The following is a 12270-nucleotide window of genomic DNA, read 5'->3' on the forward strand; positions in this document are numbered from 1 at the left end:
GCGGCGTCCGCCCCAGGACCCAGGCGTGAATCCTCCTCGGGATGTGAGCCCTGCGGAGCTCAGCGCCCTCTGGTGTCCACTCGGGAGAAACCTGGGGGCGCCCCGGGTGCTCGGAGTGCGGGTCGTGAGGTGTGTGTATGCAGCCCCGCAGAGTGCTTCATGGCATTCATTTATTCATGCATTCGGTTTTTCAGCCAGTAGATGTCTAGCATCTCCGCTGCTTAACTTCTGCTGTACCCAGCACCTCCCAAAGACGGACAGCACCTTCCCTCAGTGTCCCCTGTGGTTGCCAGCACATAGGAGGTGCTCTGAGTGGACACGAAAAGACCCACCTGGTCCTGTTTGCAAACGTAAGCCAAGCTTCATCCATACGTTTGTTCACTAACTCCGCGCTGAGTGCCTGTTGTGCACTCAGCACTATTCTTGTCTGTGTTTTTTTTTTTTTTATTTTTTATTTTTTGACAGGCAGAGTGGACAGTGAGAGAGAGAGACAGAGAGAAAGGTCTTCCTTTGCCGTTGGTTTACCCTCCAATGGCCGCCGCGGCCAGCGCGCTGCGGCCGGCGCACCGCGCTGATCCGATGGCAGGAGCCAGGAGCCAGGTGCTTTTCCTGGTCTCCCATGGGGTGCAGGGCCCAAGCACTTGGGCCATCCTCCACTGTACTCCCTGGCCACAGCAGAGAGCTGGCCTGGAAGAGGGGCAACCAGGACAGAATCCAGCGCCCCGATCGGGACTAGAACCCGGTGTGCCGGCGCCACAGTCGGAGGATTAGCCTAGTGAGCCGCGGCGCTGGCCTTTTTATTTTTTTATTTATTTATTTATTTATTTATTTATTTTTTTTTTCAGATTTATGATTTGGAAAGGCAAAGTGAAAGAGAGATCTTCCACTCCTTGGTTCTCGCCCCGAATTGCCACAACAGCCACTAGGCGGACACCAAGAGCCCAGAACTCTGTCTGGGTCTCCCACACCAGTGACAGCGGCCCAAGGACCCAGGCCGTCATCTGCTGAGTTCTCAGATGCATTAGCAGGGAGCTGCATCAGAAGCAGAGCAGCCAGGAGTCAGAGCAGTGCTCTGACGTGGGATGCCAGCGTCCGTTGCTGCCCCACAGTACCAGCTCTAGGTGCTGGGAATTCTGGGTGCTGGGAATTCGGTGGACTTATTTAATAATAACAACAACAATAATAACAACGGTGAGTATTTCTCAAGTGCTTAATGTGCGCCAGGCACTATGCAAAAAATTCTACACAGGTCACCTTGTGGAACCACCTCACAGTCCTGAGGTAGCTATTATAACCATGCAGGAGTGAAAACTGAAGCACAGATAGGCTAAGCGATTTGCCCAAGACGACACAGTGAGAAGTGGTGGAACGGGCTGTCAGGTTCTAGCCGGCGCTCTCCCCGCTGCACTGAGGATTGGGTGGGAGGGAAGCTGCAGCGCAAGCCCCCTGCGGACAAGGCCTCGTCTGCGTTGGCTCAGCGCTGCCAGTGCACCCACTCGGCATGCATTCACAGAATGCATTCGTTCATAGACGAGAGATGCTGATCCTGCTTTGGTTGGGAGTGTGGGGCGGCCAGTGGTTGCCTTGCACAGCCAAGCCTGAGCCTGGGTCAGTGAGGCCCTTCTCCCTCATTGCTATTCTCAGATTTCCACCCTCTGCTGGTTCCTGAAACCTCAGGCCTTGGCCTTGGCCGTGCTCCCCCGTCATGTGGCTCCTGCGTCCCTTTCTTCTCCTTCAAAGGAGACAGGGCTTGGTCCACATGAGAAAGACATGGAAAAATTCAATGCAGACCTCAGACACAGTGGCACTTTCTTTCTCAAAAAAAAAAAAAAAAAAAAAAAAAAAAAGCTTGGATTTCAGAAGCTGCCATAACACACTTCCAAACATCCTTTGCCACTTATCCAGCTTCCTAGTCTCTCCCATGGAGTAGAGATCAGTAGCATCTACCCCACCGGGTTGTGAGTCGGCAGTACAAAGTGTCTGCCACCCAGGAAACACTCGGCATGAGAGTCCCTGTCCTCCTGCCGCCTGGTAAACACAGCCTGCCAGCCCGCGGGCCACAAATTCCAGAGCAGTGGGGCGGGCGCTTGGCACATACTTGGGTCCCTGCCACTCACGTGGGAGACCCAGACTGGATTCCTGGCTCCTGGCTTTAGCCTGACCGAGCGCTGGCTGTTGTGGGCATTTGGGAAGTCAACCAGCAGAAGATTCTCTGTCTCTCTCTCTCTCTCTGTCTTTCAAAATGAATTAAATAAAGGAAAAAAGAAAAGCAAGGACAGCTCACGTATTTGGGGGTTCAAAGAACCTTGGGTAACCTTCACCCTCCTCCTGCACCAAACCCCGACAGTGAGGTGTACCCAGGTATAAAATAACAGGCCACTGTAACTGCTTAGGCTAAAGGGAAGGCCGGGAGGCCGATGCTTCAGAGCTGGACGGCTGGCTTCCCCCCTGCCCATGTCCTGATGCACACGTTGCATGTTCCTTGTCTCAGCTTCCTGTGCAGAGCCGCCGACCTAACCAGGTATCACCCACCACACCCCCTGCGGACCTCAAAGGCCACCCTGGGTCTGGCGACAGGCCTTGGCCCTAACACCTGAGCCCCGCGGCTCCTTGGCGATTTCGACACCCCAGCACCCGCTTCCCTGGAGCCTTGTTTAATCCCCCTTCCCCCCACCAACACCCTCAGTTACGAGGTGGTCGACCTGAAGACCTGGAGACCTGGCACCCTCCCGGCTGTCAGTGGATGAAAGTTCCCTTTCCCTCATCCCAAACCCTGTCCTCATTTTTGTGATTGGCAGCGGGACAGGGACGGAACTCCCGGTAACAGAAATACCTTCCCCATCGCCCAAAATGTCTGTCAGTGCTGTTTGCTATTCCAGAGTTGAGGACTAAACGGATTCCTTTGAAGGATAAAGATATGGGTGGGTAACTTGATTTTTAGTTAAAGGTTACTCTTAAAATAGGTACTAAAGCTTCTAGCATCCATTTCAAAGACGTGGAGGGTGACTTCATGAAAACTAGGTCTCCCTTCCGCCTCTTCCATGGCCAAAGGAAACCACCTTCTGAAGCTCCCTCCCAGAGATTCGGGATGGGGGCTTTTCCTTCCCGGTGACATAATCCCAACATCAGTCCAAATCAAGACACACAGGGGCGGCCATTGTGGCACAGCAGGGTAAGCTGCCACTTGGGATACCGGCATCCCCTACTGGAGTGCTGGCTACTCTGCTTCCAAGCCAGCTTCCTGCTAATGTGCCTGGGAGGCAGCAGATGATGGCCCAAATACTTAGTCCCCTGCCACTCAGGTACGCGACTCAGACTGAATTCCTGGCTGCTGGCTTTGTCCTGGTGCAGCTTTGGCTACTGCAGGGGTTTGGGGGAGTGAAACAACAGACAGAAGCTCTCTTTCTCTCTCCCAAATAAATAAGTCTTTAAACACGAACACAAAAATGCCTCAGACTTTGTAAAGTTGCCCTGAACTGCGTTGGATGGAGTGAGTTGTCTCTCCAGGGGCCACTTGGGAGACCCTGTGTGTCTCTGTGACTCAGAGCCAAGTTGCTGGGGCAGATCTGAGCACTTCGTGTTCCTGGAAGACAAGGCAGCCAAGAGAGTGTCAGGGCCATGCCTCCCCTCTGCCATGGGGCTCCTCGCTGGGCCTTGCTAACCAACACCAAGCGGATGTTGTAAGAGGTGGGGCGCTTTCTCAACTGGTATTCCAGCCCCATGCATCTCCACCCACCCATCCAGCCAGCCAATGGGAATCGCACCCACTTATGTCCGCAGATTGGAGACAGGACAGAGAAAGTGATCACGATCACAAGTTCAAAGCTGTGGAACTGCGGCCAATGCTTCTGGTTAGGGAGACCTGCCAGGCGCCAGACTGCTTGCGCACAGTACCCCATTGGCTGTGCGATGTCACTCTTACCACCCCCTTTCACAGACGAGGAAAACGGAGCTACAGAAGTTAGGTCATTTGTCTGAGAAGTCACAGGCCCCAGCACAGAAGGTTCTATTCCGCCTCCCCCAGGTAGACGAATGAGTAGAGCAAGGGGAGGGTGACATCCAGCTTGACCCCCATTTCTGTAAAAAATGAATCCTCTCTACAGGTGTGTGTGCACACAGATGTGAAGGGTGGGCTGTGTGGAGGGTGTAGGAGACTTGCAAGTCATTAGCGTTCATTCTGATTTATTTTAAAGAGACGGTGATCACTGTCACAACACTATTCAGTAAAATCAGGACCCGCTACTGAGAGTCAGGCACAAGAGGGAGCTGTGGCCCACACCATGTGCTGGCTGCTCTATCCTTCCCCAGTGGAAGAACAGCCACTTCCTCAGTGTAACGCCCCCCCGCCCCCCAAGGGTGGGAGAGGGGAACGAGAGGCAGGGCCCCACCCCTTATCTGCAATCCTAAACCCGGAAATCAAACCGATGCTCAACTTGAGCTAAGGAGAGGCTGTGTGCAGCTTCTGGCCCACTGGCGGTGGGTGTGCGCCTGCGCATCGTGCCTGGCAGAAGTGTGGGCGTATCTGATGGTGAGGGAGGACCCCATACCCACCGCGGGGGTGATATGCTTTGTGTGGACACCTGCAGACATTTCTGAATTGGAACATCTCTGAGTTCCGACGCCACCTGGCCCTGAGAGCTTGGGAGAGGGACCGTGCGCCTACGCTCTGTGAATGTCCAGGCAGCGCCTCCCCAGGAGCCAGCCGCGGACAACAGTCATTGCCGTCCAGCGGCTTTGGTCTCTCGTCAATGAACTGTCAGAACCCCGTCTTCCCAGGAGGGGCATTTGGTACAGCAGATAAGGCACTGCTTGGGACACTGGCACCCCACATCAGTGCCTGGGGTTGAGTCCTGCCTCCACTTCTCATTCCAGCTCCCTGCTAATGTGCAGTGGTGATGGCTCAAATAACTGCCACCTACATGGGTTGTTGCAGGCATTTGGAAAGTGAACCAGAAGATGGGAGGTCGTTCTTTAAGAAATTTTGAGAAAAACTCAACCCCCAATGTGTCCGAAGGCATTGAGAAAGTCCCTGGCCAGTTGGATCCCCTTCAAGGCGCCTGAGCTGACCCCAGCAGAGCCTTGTGCAGCTGGGAGGAACAGGGCACACCGTGTGTCAGCTTTCCACGCCTGACCCCAGAGAGACAAGGAGACTGAGCCAGGGCCTCTCAAAGCGGAAACTGCTTTGGACAAACACCAGAGAATGGGGGAAAGGAGGGGTACCCACGTGGTGAATGAGACCTTCCAGGGTGGGCAAGAAACCAGTCCTGGTTATTCAAGAGGCAGGAATGAGGAGGGCAATCTGTGCCTTGGTCTGCCCCTGGCAGAAGGAAGGCAGCATCCTGTGAGCTCCGCTTCCACCCCATCAGGAGGCTGGAGGCCCTTAACTATGCTGAAGGAATGACCGAGGCCCATGCCAGGAGGTGTGGCCTCAGCCATCAGTTGCTAAAGCACCTGCATTCAGGCCAGTCCAAGTGAGCCAACAGGGCCCTAGGCTTGATTGGTAGGTTGCATGGGAGGGCTCATTTGAACCAGTGAAAGCAATGTTTTGTTTGTAATTTTTATTTATTTGACAAAGATCCATCCACTGGTTCACCCCTCAAATGCCCACAACAGTCAGGGCTGGGCTGGGCTGAAGCTGGGAGCTGGAAACTCAGGCCAGGTCTCCCATGTGGCTGGCAGGGGCCTAATTATTTATTAAGATTTATTTATTTATTTGAAAGGCAGAGTTGCAAGGAGGAGGGGAGAGGTCTTCCATCTGCTGGTCCATTTCCCAAATGCTCACAACAGCCAGAGCTGGGCCGATCCAAAGCCAGGGGCCCAGAGCTTGTTCTGGGTCTCCCACACCGTGCAGGGCCCCAAGGACTTGGGCCATCTTCCACTACTTTCCCTGGCCATAGCAGAGAGCTGGGTCAGAAGTGGAGCAGCCAGCACTTGAACCGGCACCCATATGGGGATGCTGGCATTGCAGGCAGCGGCTTCACCCGCTATGCCACAGCACTGGCCCCTACTTTTTAATTCAAAAATTGTTTATTTACTTGAAAGGAAGAGAGAGACAGAGTTATTCTATCTGCTATTTCATATGTCCATGACAGCTGGGTCTGGGCCAGATGGAGGCAAGAGCCTGGAACTCCCTCTGATTCTCCTCCATGGGTGGCTGGGACCTAACTACTTGGACCATCATTTGCTGCCTCCTAGGGTCTAAATCAGCAGGAAGTTGGAATCAGGAGCTGAGCCAGTCCTCAAACCCACGCTCCCCAGTATGGGATGTGGGTGCCCCAAGTGACATCCTAACTGCTGCACCAAACACCCACTCCCAGAAACCAATTACCTGAGCCTTCACTCCTGCCTCCCAGGGTCTTCACTGGCAGAAAGCTGGAGTCGGGGGCACAGCCAGGCATCAAACCCAGGAGCTCTGATATAGGATGTGAGCATCTTAACCAGTCCTAACTGCCGGGCTAAACTCTCACCCTGAAAGCACTGTTTTCACAACACCTTCAATTACAAACTGAGGGGCTGACTTGCCTCTAGGTGTTTGCTGTGTGACCTCGAGCGAGACTTAACACTTCTCTGTGCCTCTGCTTCCTTTTCTGTAAAGGGCAGTGCTGTTCAGACCTCAGTGAGTTGAAAGTTTCCTAAGGCAATGCATGGAAAACATGCAGAACTGCACCAGGCACGGAGCTGTGAGCTTCAGTCCTCCAGCCTGGCCCAGCGCACACACTGCAATCCTTCAGTATTGGCTGAGAAGGGTCCCTGGGATGGAGAAAGGGAAGACACGGACTCACAAACAGGCAGTGCCAGCAAACTGGTGCATGTCACACCAGTCCCTGCTCGTGTCATCCCTGTCCTGGACAAGAAGCCCAGACTGATGGCAAACGGAGTCCTAACCACTGTGTGTGCATCTTCAGTGCCTGTCCGGGGTGGTGGCTGCAGCTACAGCAGCCCTGAAGACAACAACTCTAGGCAGTAGGATCAAGAGCCCAGCTGTGATTCCCGGGGCTTTCCATTGTTACTGTCGAGTTTCTGGCTGTCATGCAAGAATGATGACCCAATTCCTTTCTTCTTTCCAAGACCATCATCAAAGGCACACGCCCTAGGGCCCAGTGGGTCTGGCGTCGGGGTGGGACACTGGCTGGCTTGTTGTAATCACTAAGGTGGTAAGTGGGGCACCAGGGTTCTCCTCCCCTCTCTTGGTGGGGCTAGAATTGTACCACGAGAGAGCTTTGGAAACCCACATAATAGGGCTGTAAAAGATGACTGGCACATTGACTTCTAGTCAATGCTTTCTTGTGGCAGAGGGGGTGGGAGCCATGACGTGTGCTAGAACCTGCCCACTGTCCTGGGCTGGGAGGGACAGCACATATCCTGCCTAAATGACCCCACTGAGGGCACAGTGCAGCAGCTTCCTCCAATGTGATCCTCGGCTGTTTCCCCACCCAGAGCACATGAATTCCTGCCCCCAGTGGGGTTTCTCAGCCTCATCCCAGGGCAGGACTAGGACTTCTGCAGCAATCCTGAGGAAACCATCTGCCACCACCCAGCCCCAGCAAGACTGACTCCCTCTCTCACAAAGCTCAGAATTTTGTGGTGAGCACAGGAGATTAGAACAAGTCAAATATCTAATATCTACTTTCTTTTCTATTCTACTGATTGTTGTTTTCATCTGTATTACTTGTTCTAGTTTTCTCTGGCTTTGATTTCCTGTTTCTTTTCTAGTTTCTTGAGATGGAAATGTAATGTATTTTCAGTCTTTCCTTTCTGATACATGTATTTAAGCCTATGAATTTCCCTTTGTGCACAGCCTTAGCTACATCCCACAAGTTTGATGTGACATTTTTCATATCTTCTTGTTTTTAAGGTCTGTGTTCCACTCTTCTCTGATAAATTATTCAGACCAAGTCCTGAGTGCCAATTTAAACTATAAAGTTTAAACCACTTTATTTTTAGAACGACCTGGCTGTAGACCTTCTTTTAAAGAATGAAATTCCTGGGGAGTTTATGGCTCCTAAACACAACAGAAAGGAGTCAGAGTGACAGACTGATGGTGCTTTCAATTGAGCAAAGACTGCAAACATGATTTGTTAAGTTGAAACTAATCACTCATCCAAGCAGATTTCCATCTCATGTAGAACAAGCAGCACTTGAAAACACATTTTAAAGTTAACAGAAAATCCGCCAAAACTGCACTTAAACTTGGAGTGCAAAATAGAAACCACCTGCATGTTGCTGATCGAGACTTCATTAAACTCATTTCATGTCAATGTGGTCAGTTTTCCAGCTGTTTCAGATTTGTTTTCAATCACGTTATTGTTCACAGAATTCACAGAATCCATTGGCAAACTCGTCTTTCACATCCAAGGGTTTTCAGTAGCACAGCAAAATACAAAAGAGGCCCACAAGTTTCTCGAGTGCGGAACTTGAGTCTGCTCACTTAGATGGATGTCTGGAACGTTATTGCTTTATTAGTCCTATTTTTAAAAATAATGCATTAGCCAGGGGACACCCACCCGGCCAGGCGTTCAGGTGTTCTTCCTTCTGTGACTGTCCAGGGTTCACTCACGACGTCCCTGACTCGTGGATGGCCCACAAAGCACCCACCTGTGTTCTTCACTGCTCAGGCTGGCCAAGATGGACTCACGGCCCTCCACACAGAAACCTGTTCTCCAGCTGGCCACTCTCCCCTCACGCCCTGGGGCCAATGGGCTGCAATCACGTGTGGGTTCTTTACAGAAAACTTGAGTTAGACTTAAACAAGAAGGTTCAGCGAATGGGGACTAACGCTCCTATCGAAGGCACTGACCATGCAGGGGAAGACGGCGGAAGCAACAGAAGTATCTGGAGTCTCAGTCCGTGAGGAATGTCTCAAAACAAAGTGTCGTCCGTGACTTCAGTCCAAGGGGGCTGCTTTGGACAAGCTAGTCAGCGATATGAACTTGAAGACGTCTCAGTAGGTTTCGTGGCTGGGTTTTCTTGTCTTGTTCCAGGTGAGTTTCTGTTTTGTGAAAAAGATCTTGGAGATTTCCTTGTGGCCCCTCAAGCTCTGTGGAACCATGGACACCAGGGATTGAGGACGGGCTTTCCTCGGGGTCGCCGGCGCTCCGACCACCTTGGGGGCAGGATCCCTGAGAGTGGTGGCCGCGTCAGGCTTGGAGGAGGGGGGAGCGGATGCCGTGTGCAGAATGCAGGCTGCAGTCGGGCCTCAGTCCAGCTTCTTGTTGTTGTCTGTGTTGTGCACAGAGGCTAGAAAGTCGACCATGAGCTTGGCTGTCTTCCTGGGTCTCTCCATCACCACCGAGTGCCCACAGTTTTCCAGAAGCTCCACCTGGCAGTTGGTGATTGACTTAGCCAACACATCTGCCCCAGACACATCAAGCACCTGCCGGGCAAGAGAGGGAATGAGATGCTACATAGAGAACTGGATGCACAGGTGGGCTTTGTGGCTTGGCAGGGGACATTGGGCTGAAGTTCAGGACCCTGTCTCTTCAGTTTGGGGCCTGACACTTAGTGACCAGCATGCCTCCTGTTGGAGGCTATAACTGGTGCCAGCAGGTGCACTGCTCTCAGTGACACCATGGTGGAAAACACACAGTCCCACTTGCAAGGAGGTTATGCCCTGGTGGGGAGGCCAGGCACACCAAGGGACAGAGGCACCACCATGTGACCAGGGCTCTGCTGGCAGAGGACCTGGGAGCTGAGGGACCACAGGGGGACAGTGAAGGACGATATTGTTTCTGAGTGCTGGGGGAACAGGAGTGGGGAGAATTCATGGAAAAGGAAGCAGACAAGGGTGAGAGGTGGCAACGAGTGCAGGGGTCAAGCAGGAGCTCAGTGGCTGAGACGGCATTGGACAGTGTGGACGGGCACGGAAGAGGGATTGAGGAGGGGTTGTGGGGCTGTGGTAAGGAGAGTACTTGATCAAGTTGGCCCTATGGTTGGAGTAGAGTAGCCCACGTTGCGGCAAGGGCACATGAGGAAGGTGCAAGAGATGAATGCTGGGGGCTGGTGCTGTGGCACAGTGGGTTAATGCCCCAGCCTGCAGCACTGGCATCTCACATGGGCACTGGTTCGAGTCCTGGCTGCTCTTCCTCTGATCCAGTTCCACTTGCTAATGTGCCTGGGAAAGCAGTTGAGGATGGCCCAAGTCCTTGGGCCCCTGCACCCACATGGGAGACCTGCAAGAGGCTCCTTGTTCTGGATCGGCTCAGCTCCAGCCATTGTGGCCATTTGGGGAGTGAACCAGCGGATGGAAGACCTCTCTCTCTCTCTCCATCTCTCTCTATATATAACTCTGTCTTTAAAATAAATACAAATAAATCTTTTTAAAAGAGAGAAACGAATGCTAACTATGTCTTTGAAGCTCCTTTGGGGATCCCCAGACCCGTGTGAGCCCTGGCCCTGAAGTCTATGAACAGGGAGGGCTTTCCAGAATGAGAGCCAGCCTCTCTCCAGGGCCAGCACTGCCCACACAGCTCATTTCATCTTCATCAGGGTCAGCCCTGCCATGCAGCCTCCTCTCCGTCCCAGCCTCCATGCTTCTCTGGATCACCTGCACCTTCAGTCCACACAGGAAGAGCACCCTTCCACCCCACCCTTAATGGCCAAAGCAAACCTCAGCAAGCTCAAGCCGCAGTCTGGGTTTGGTTTGCTTTGGTTGGCTGTGCTCTCCTCAACCAGATCATGAAAACCTAAACGGTCCGTCCAGTGGGAAATGGGGTGGGCAGAACGGCTCAGTCAAGAACAGGGCACTGCCGCTGTAGAGAAGGGAACAGCTAACGGGGAGCAGAGCATCAGGGGAGCACCCAGCCGAGGCCTCGGGCCCCTGTGCCTGGTCACTCGCTCACAGCGAGGGTTGCTGTGGGAACTGTCTGAGCAGGAACAAAGCCTGCTGCTGTGGGAAAACACCCAGAGGAAATGCAGCTGGAGTCAGCAGGTGGAAAAAAAAAAAAAAAAACATGAAAAAGTCCCAACTCCCAACTGAGTGTGTATCCTGCAGAGAGAGCAGAAGCCCTGGGGAAATGGCTTCGGCATCCCCGTGGGCACTACATAGCCAGCTCGCACGCAGCAGCTCTCACAGTCCTATGGGACCTGCAGTGAGCGGGCACCACGTCGGCTATTTCTTGCACAGGCTACTGTGTTATGCTTAGCAACTTCTTGCCTATCCCACTTCGGACCAGGGCCAGGATTAGGATAAGGGAGGCATCTGAACACTCAGCAGTTGAGGTGAAAAATACTTTAATGCCGTATTTTTAAAAAGAAACATTAGTGCAAAAAAAGACTCATGGTGACAAAATACGAACACTGTAAACACAGGTAGGGTCTGAGTCCACGCTTGCATAATATTCTCCCTCATCTCACCCTTGTCCCTGCCCCGCCAGGGTGACAGTGGTAGGTGGACTGGAAGCTGCTGCGGGCAGGGGTCCTGTCTGTCTTGGTGTCCTATCTCCAGGGCCTACTCCAGTGTCGGACACTTATCAGGTGCTCATCAAACACTGAGTAGTAAGGGACTTAGGTTGTAGGCAGTGGGTTGGTGACTTTGTCCCTTTGCTAAGATGTGCATTTACTTTCTCACTTGCTTGTTCACTCTCTGTGCACCCTGGAGTTTCTGAATACCAGGCAGTGTGCCGGCGAGGGAGAAGGGACGTGAAGGGTAACAGACCATGTCCATGTGCACAGGCCCTCCCAGTCTGCTGCATTGAATGTGGGGGAGAGACGCTTGAACTGACGTGAGGAAGGGCTGACAGGCTCAGCTGTGCAGGCTGTGTACTGCCCAAATCCAAGGGGCATCATTCACACAGATGACAGTACACAGCTCTGGGGCTGTGTCAGACAGCAACTGGCCTACAGGCATCCAAAGAAGAGGCAGGCTGTGTTCAGCCTGGCCGGACTGGTGCTGGGACAGAGCAAGAGGAGAGCCAGAGATCTGGGGAAGTTAAAGACCATGAAATAAAGGACCCCATGGAGCTTGTGCTATTTGGCCTCTGCCCAAAACACACAAAGGTTGTGATCATATTTATAGCAGGCCAGTAGGATGTTAGGATCTTTTTCTGGAACAAAAAGGACTTCAGAGTCCTGAAGGAAACTGTGGTCCAGTTACAACTTGAAGAGGAAAAGGACATGTGTAATAAATCATTCGTTTCTTGGTAAGTGGAGAAAGATCACTTCCACATATATTATTTTGGTTGAGCCTCACCATAATCCCCCAGAGGAGAGAAGGCCTCACTTTGGAGGGACCAAGTGACTTACCCAAGGTCACAGGCAGATAAGGGGCCAAGG

At 52.7% G+C, this 12270-nt stretch overlaps 1 protein-coding gene and 2 long non-coding RNA genes across 8 annotated transcripts in view; 2 read left to right on the forward strand and 1 right to left on the reverse strand.

The window, feature by feature from the left end:
* The first annotated feature begins 2 nt into the window (after positions 1-2).
* On the forward strand, positions 3-2273 carry LOC127492327 (uncharacterized). Its single transcript, XR_016214761.1, has 2 exons — positions 3-350; positions 846-2273. It is a non-coding gene; the product is annotated as an uncharacterized LOC127492327 (long non-coding RNA).
* A 5630-nt stretch (positions 2274-7903) lies between these two features.
* ABHD6 (abhydrolase domain containing 6, acylglycerol lipase) overlaps positions 7904-12270 on the reverse strand; it is a 58995-nt gene continuing 54628 nt past the window's right edge. For all 6 annotated transcript variants that reach the window (XM_008260838.5, XM_008260839.5, XM_089306027.1 and 3 more), the window contains one exon: positions 7904-9373. In XM_008260838.5, the coding sequence (XP_008259060.1) occupies positions 9197-9373 (177 nt within the window). In that variant the 3' untranslated portion in view covers positions 7904-9196. The remainder of the gene's footprint in view (positions 9374-12270) is intronic.
* On the forward strand, positions 9284-10330 carry LOC149124340 (uncharacterized). Its single transcript, XR_016214762.1, has 2 exons — positions 9284-9424; positions 10094-10330. It is a non-coding gene; the product is annotated as an uncharacterized LOC149124340 (long non-coding RNA).

This window comes from Oryctolagus cuniculus, chromosome 10, assembly GCF_051225735.1.
Source record: "Oryctolagus cuniculus isolate XC-2025 breed Fujian yellow rabbit chromosome 10, ASM5122573v1, whole genome shotgun sequence".
NCBI classification, from domain to species: Eukaryota; Metazoa; Chordata; class Mammalia; order Lagomorpha; family Leporidae; genus Oryctolagus; species Oryctolagus cuniculus.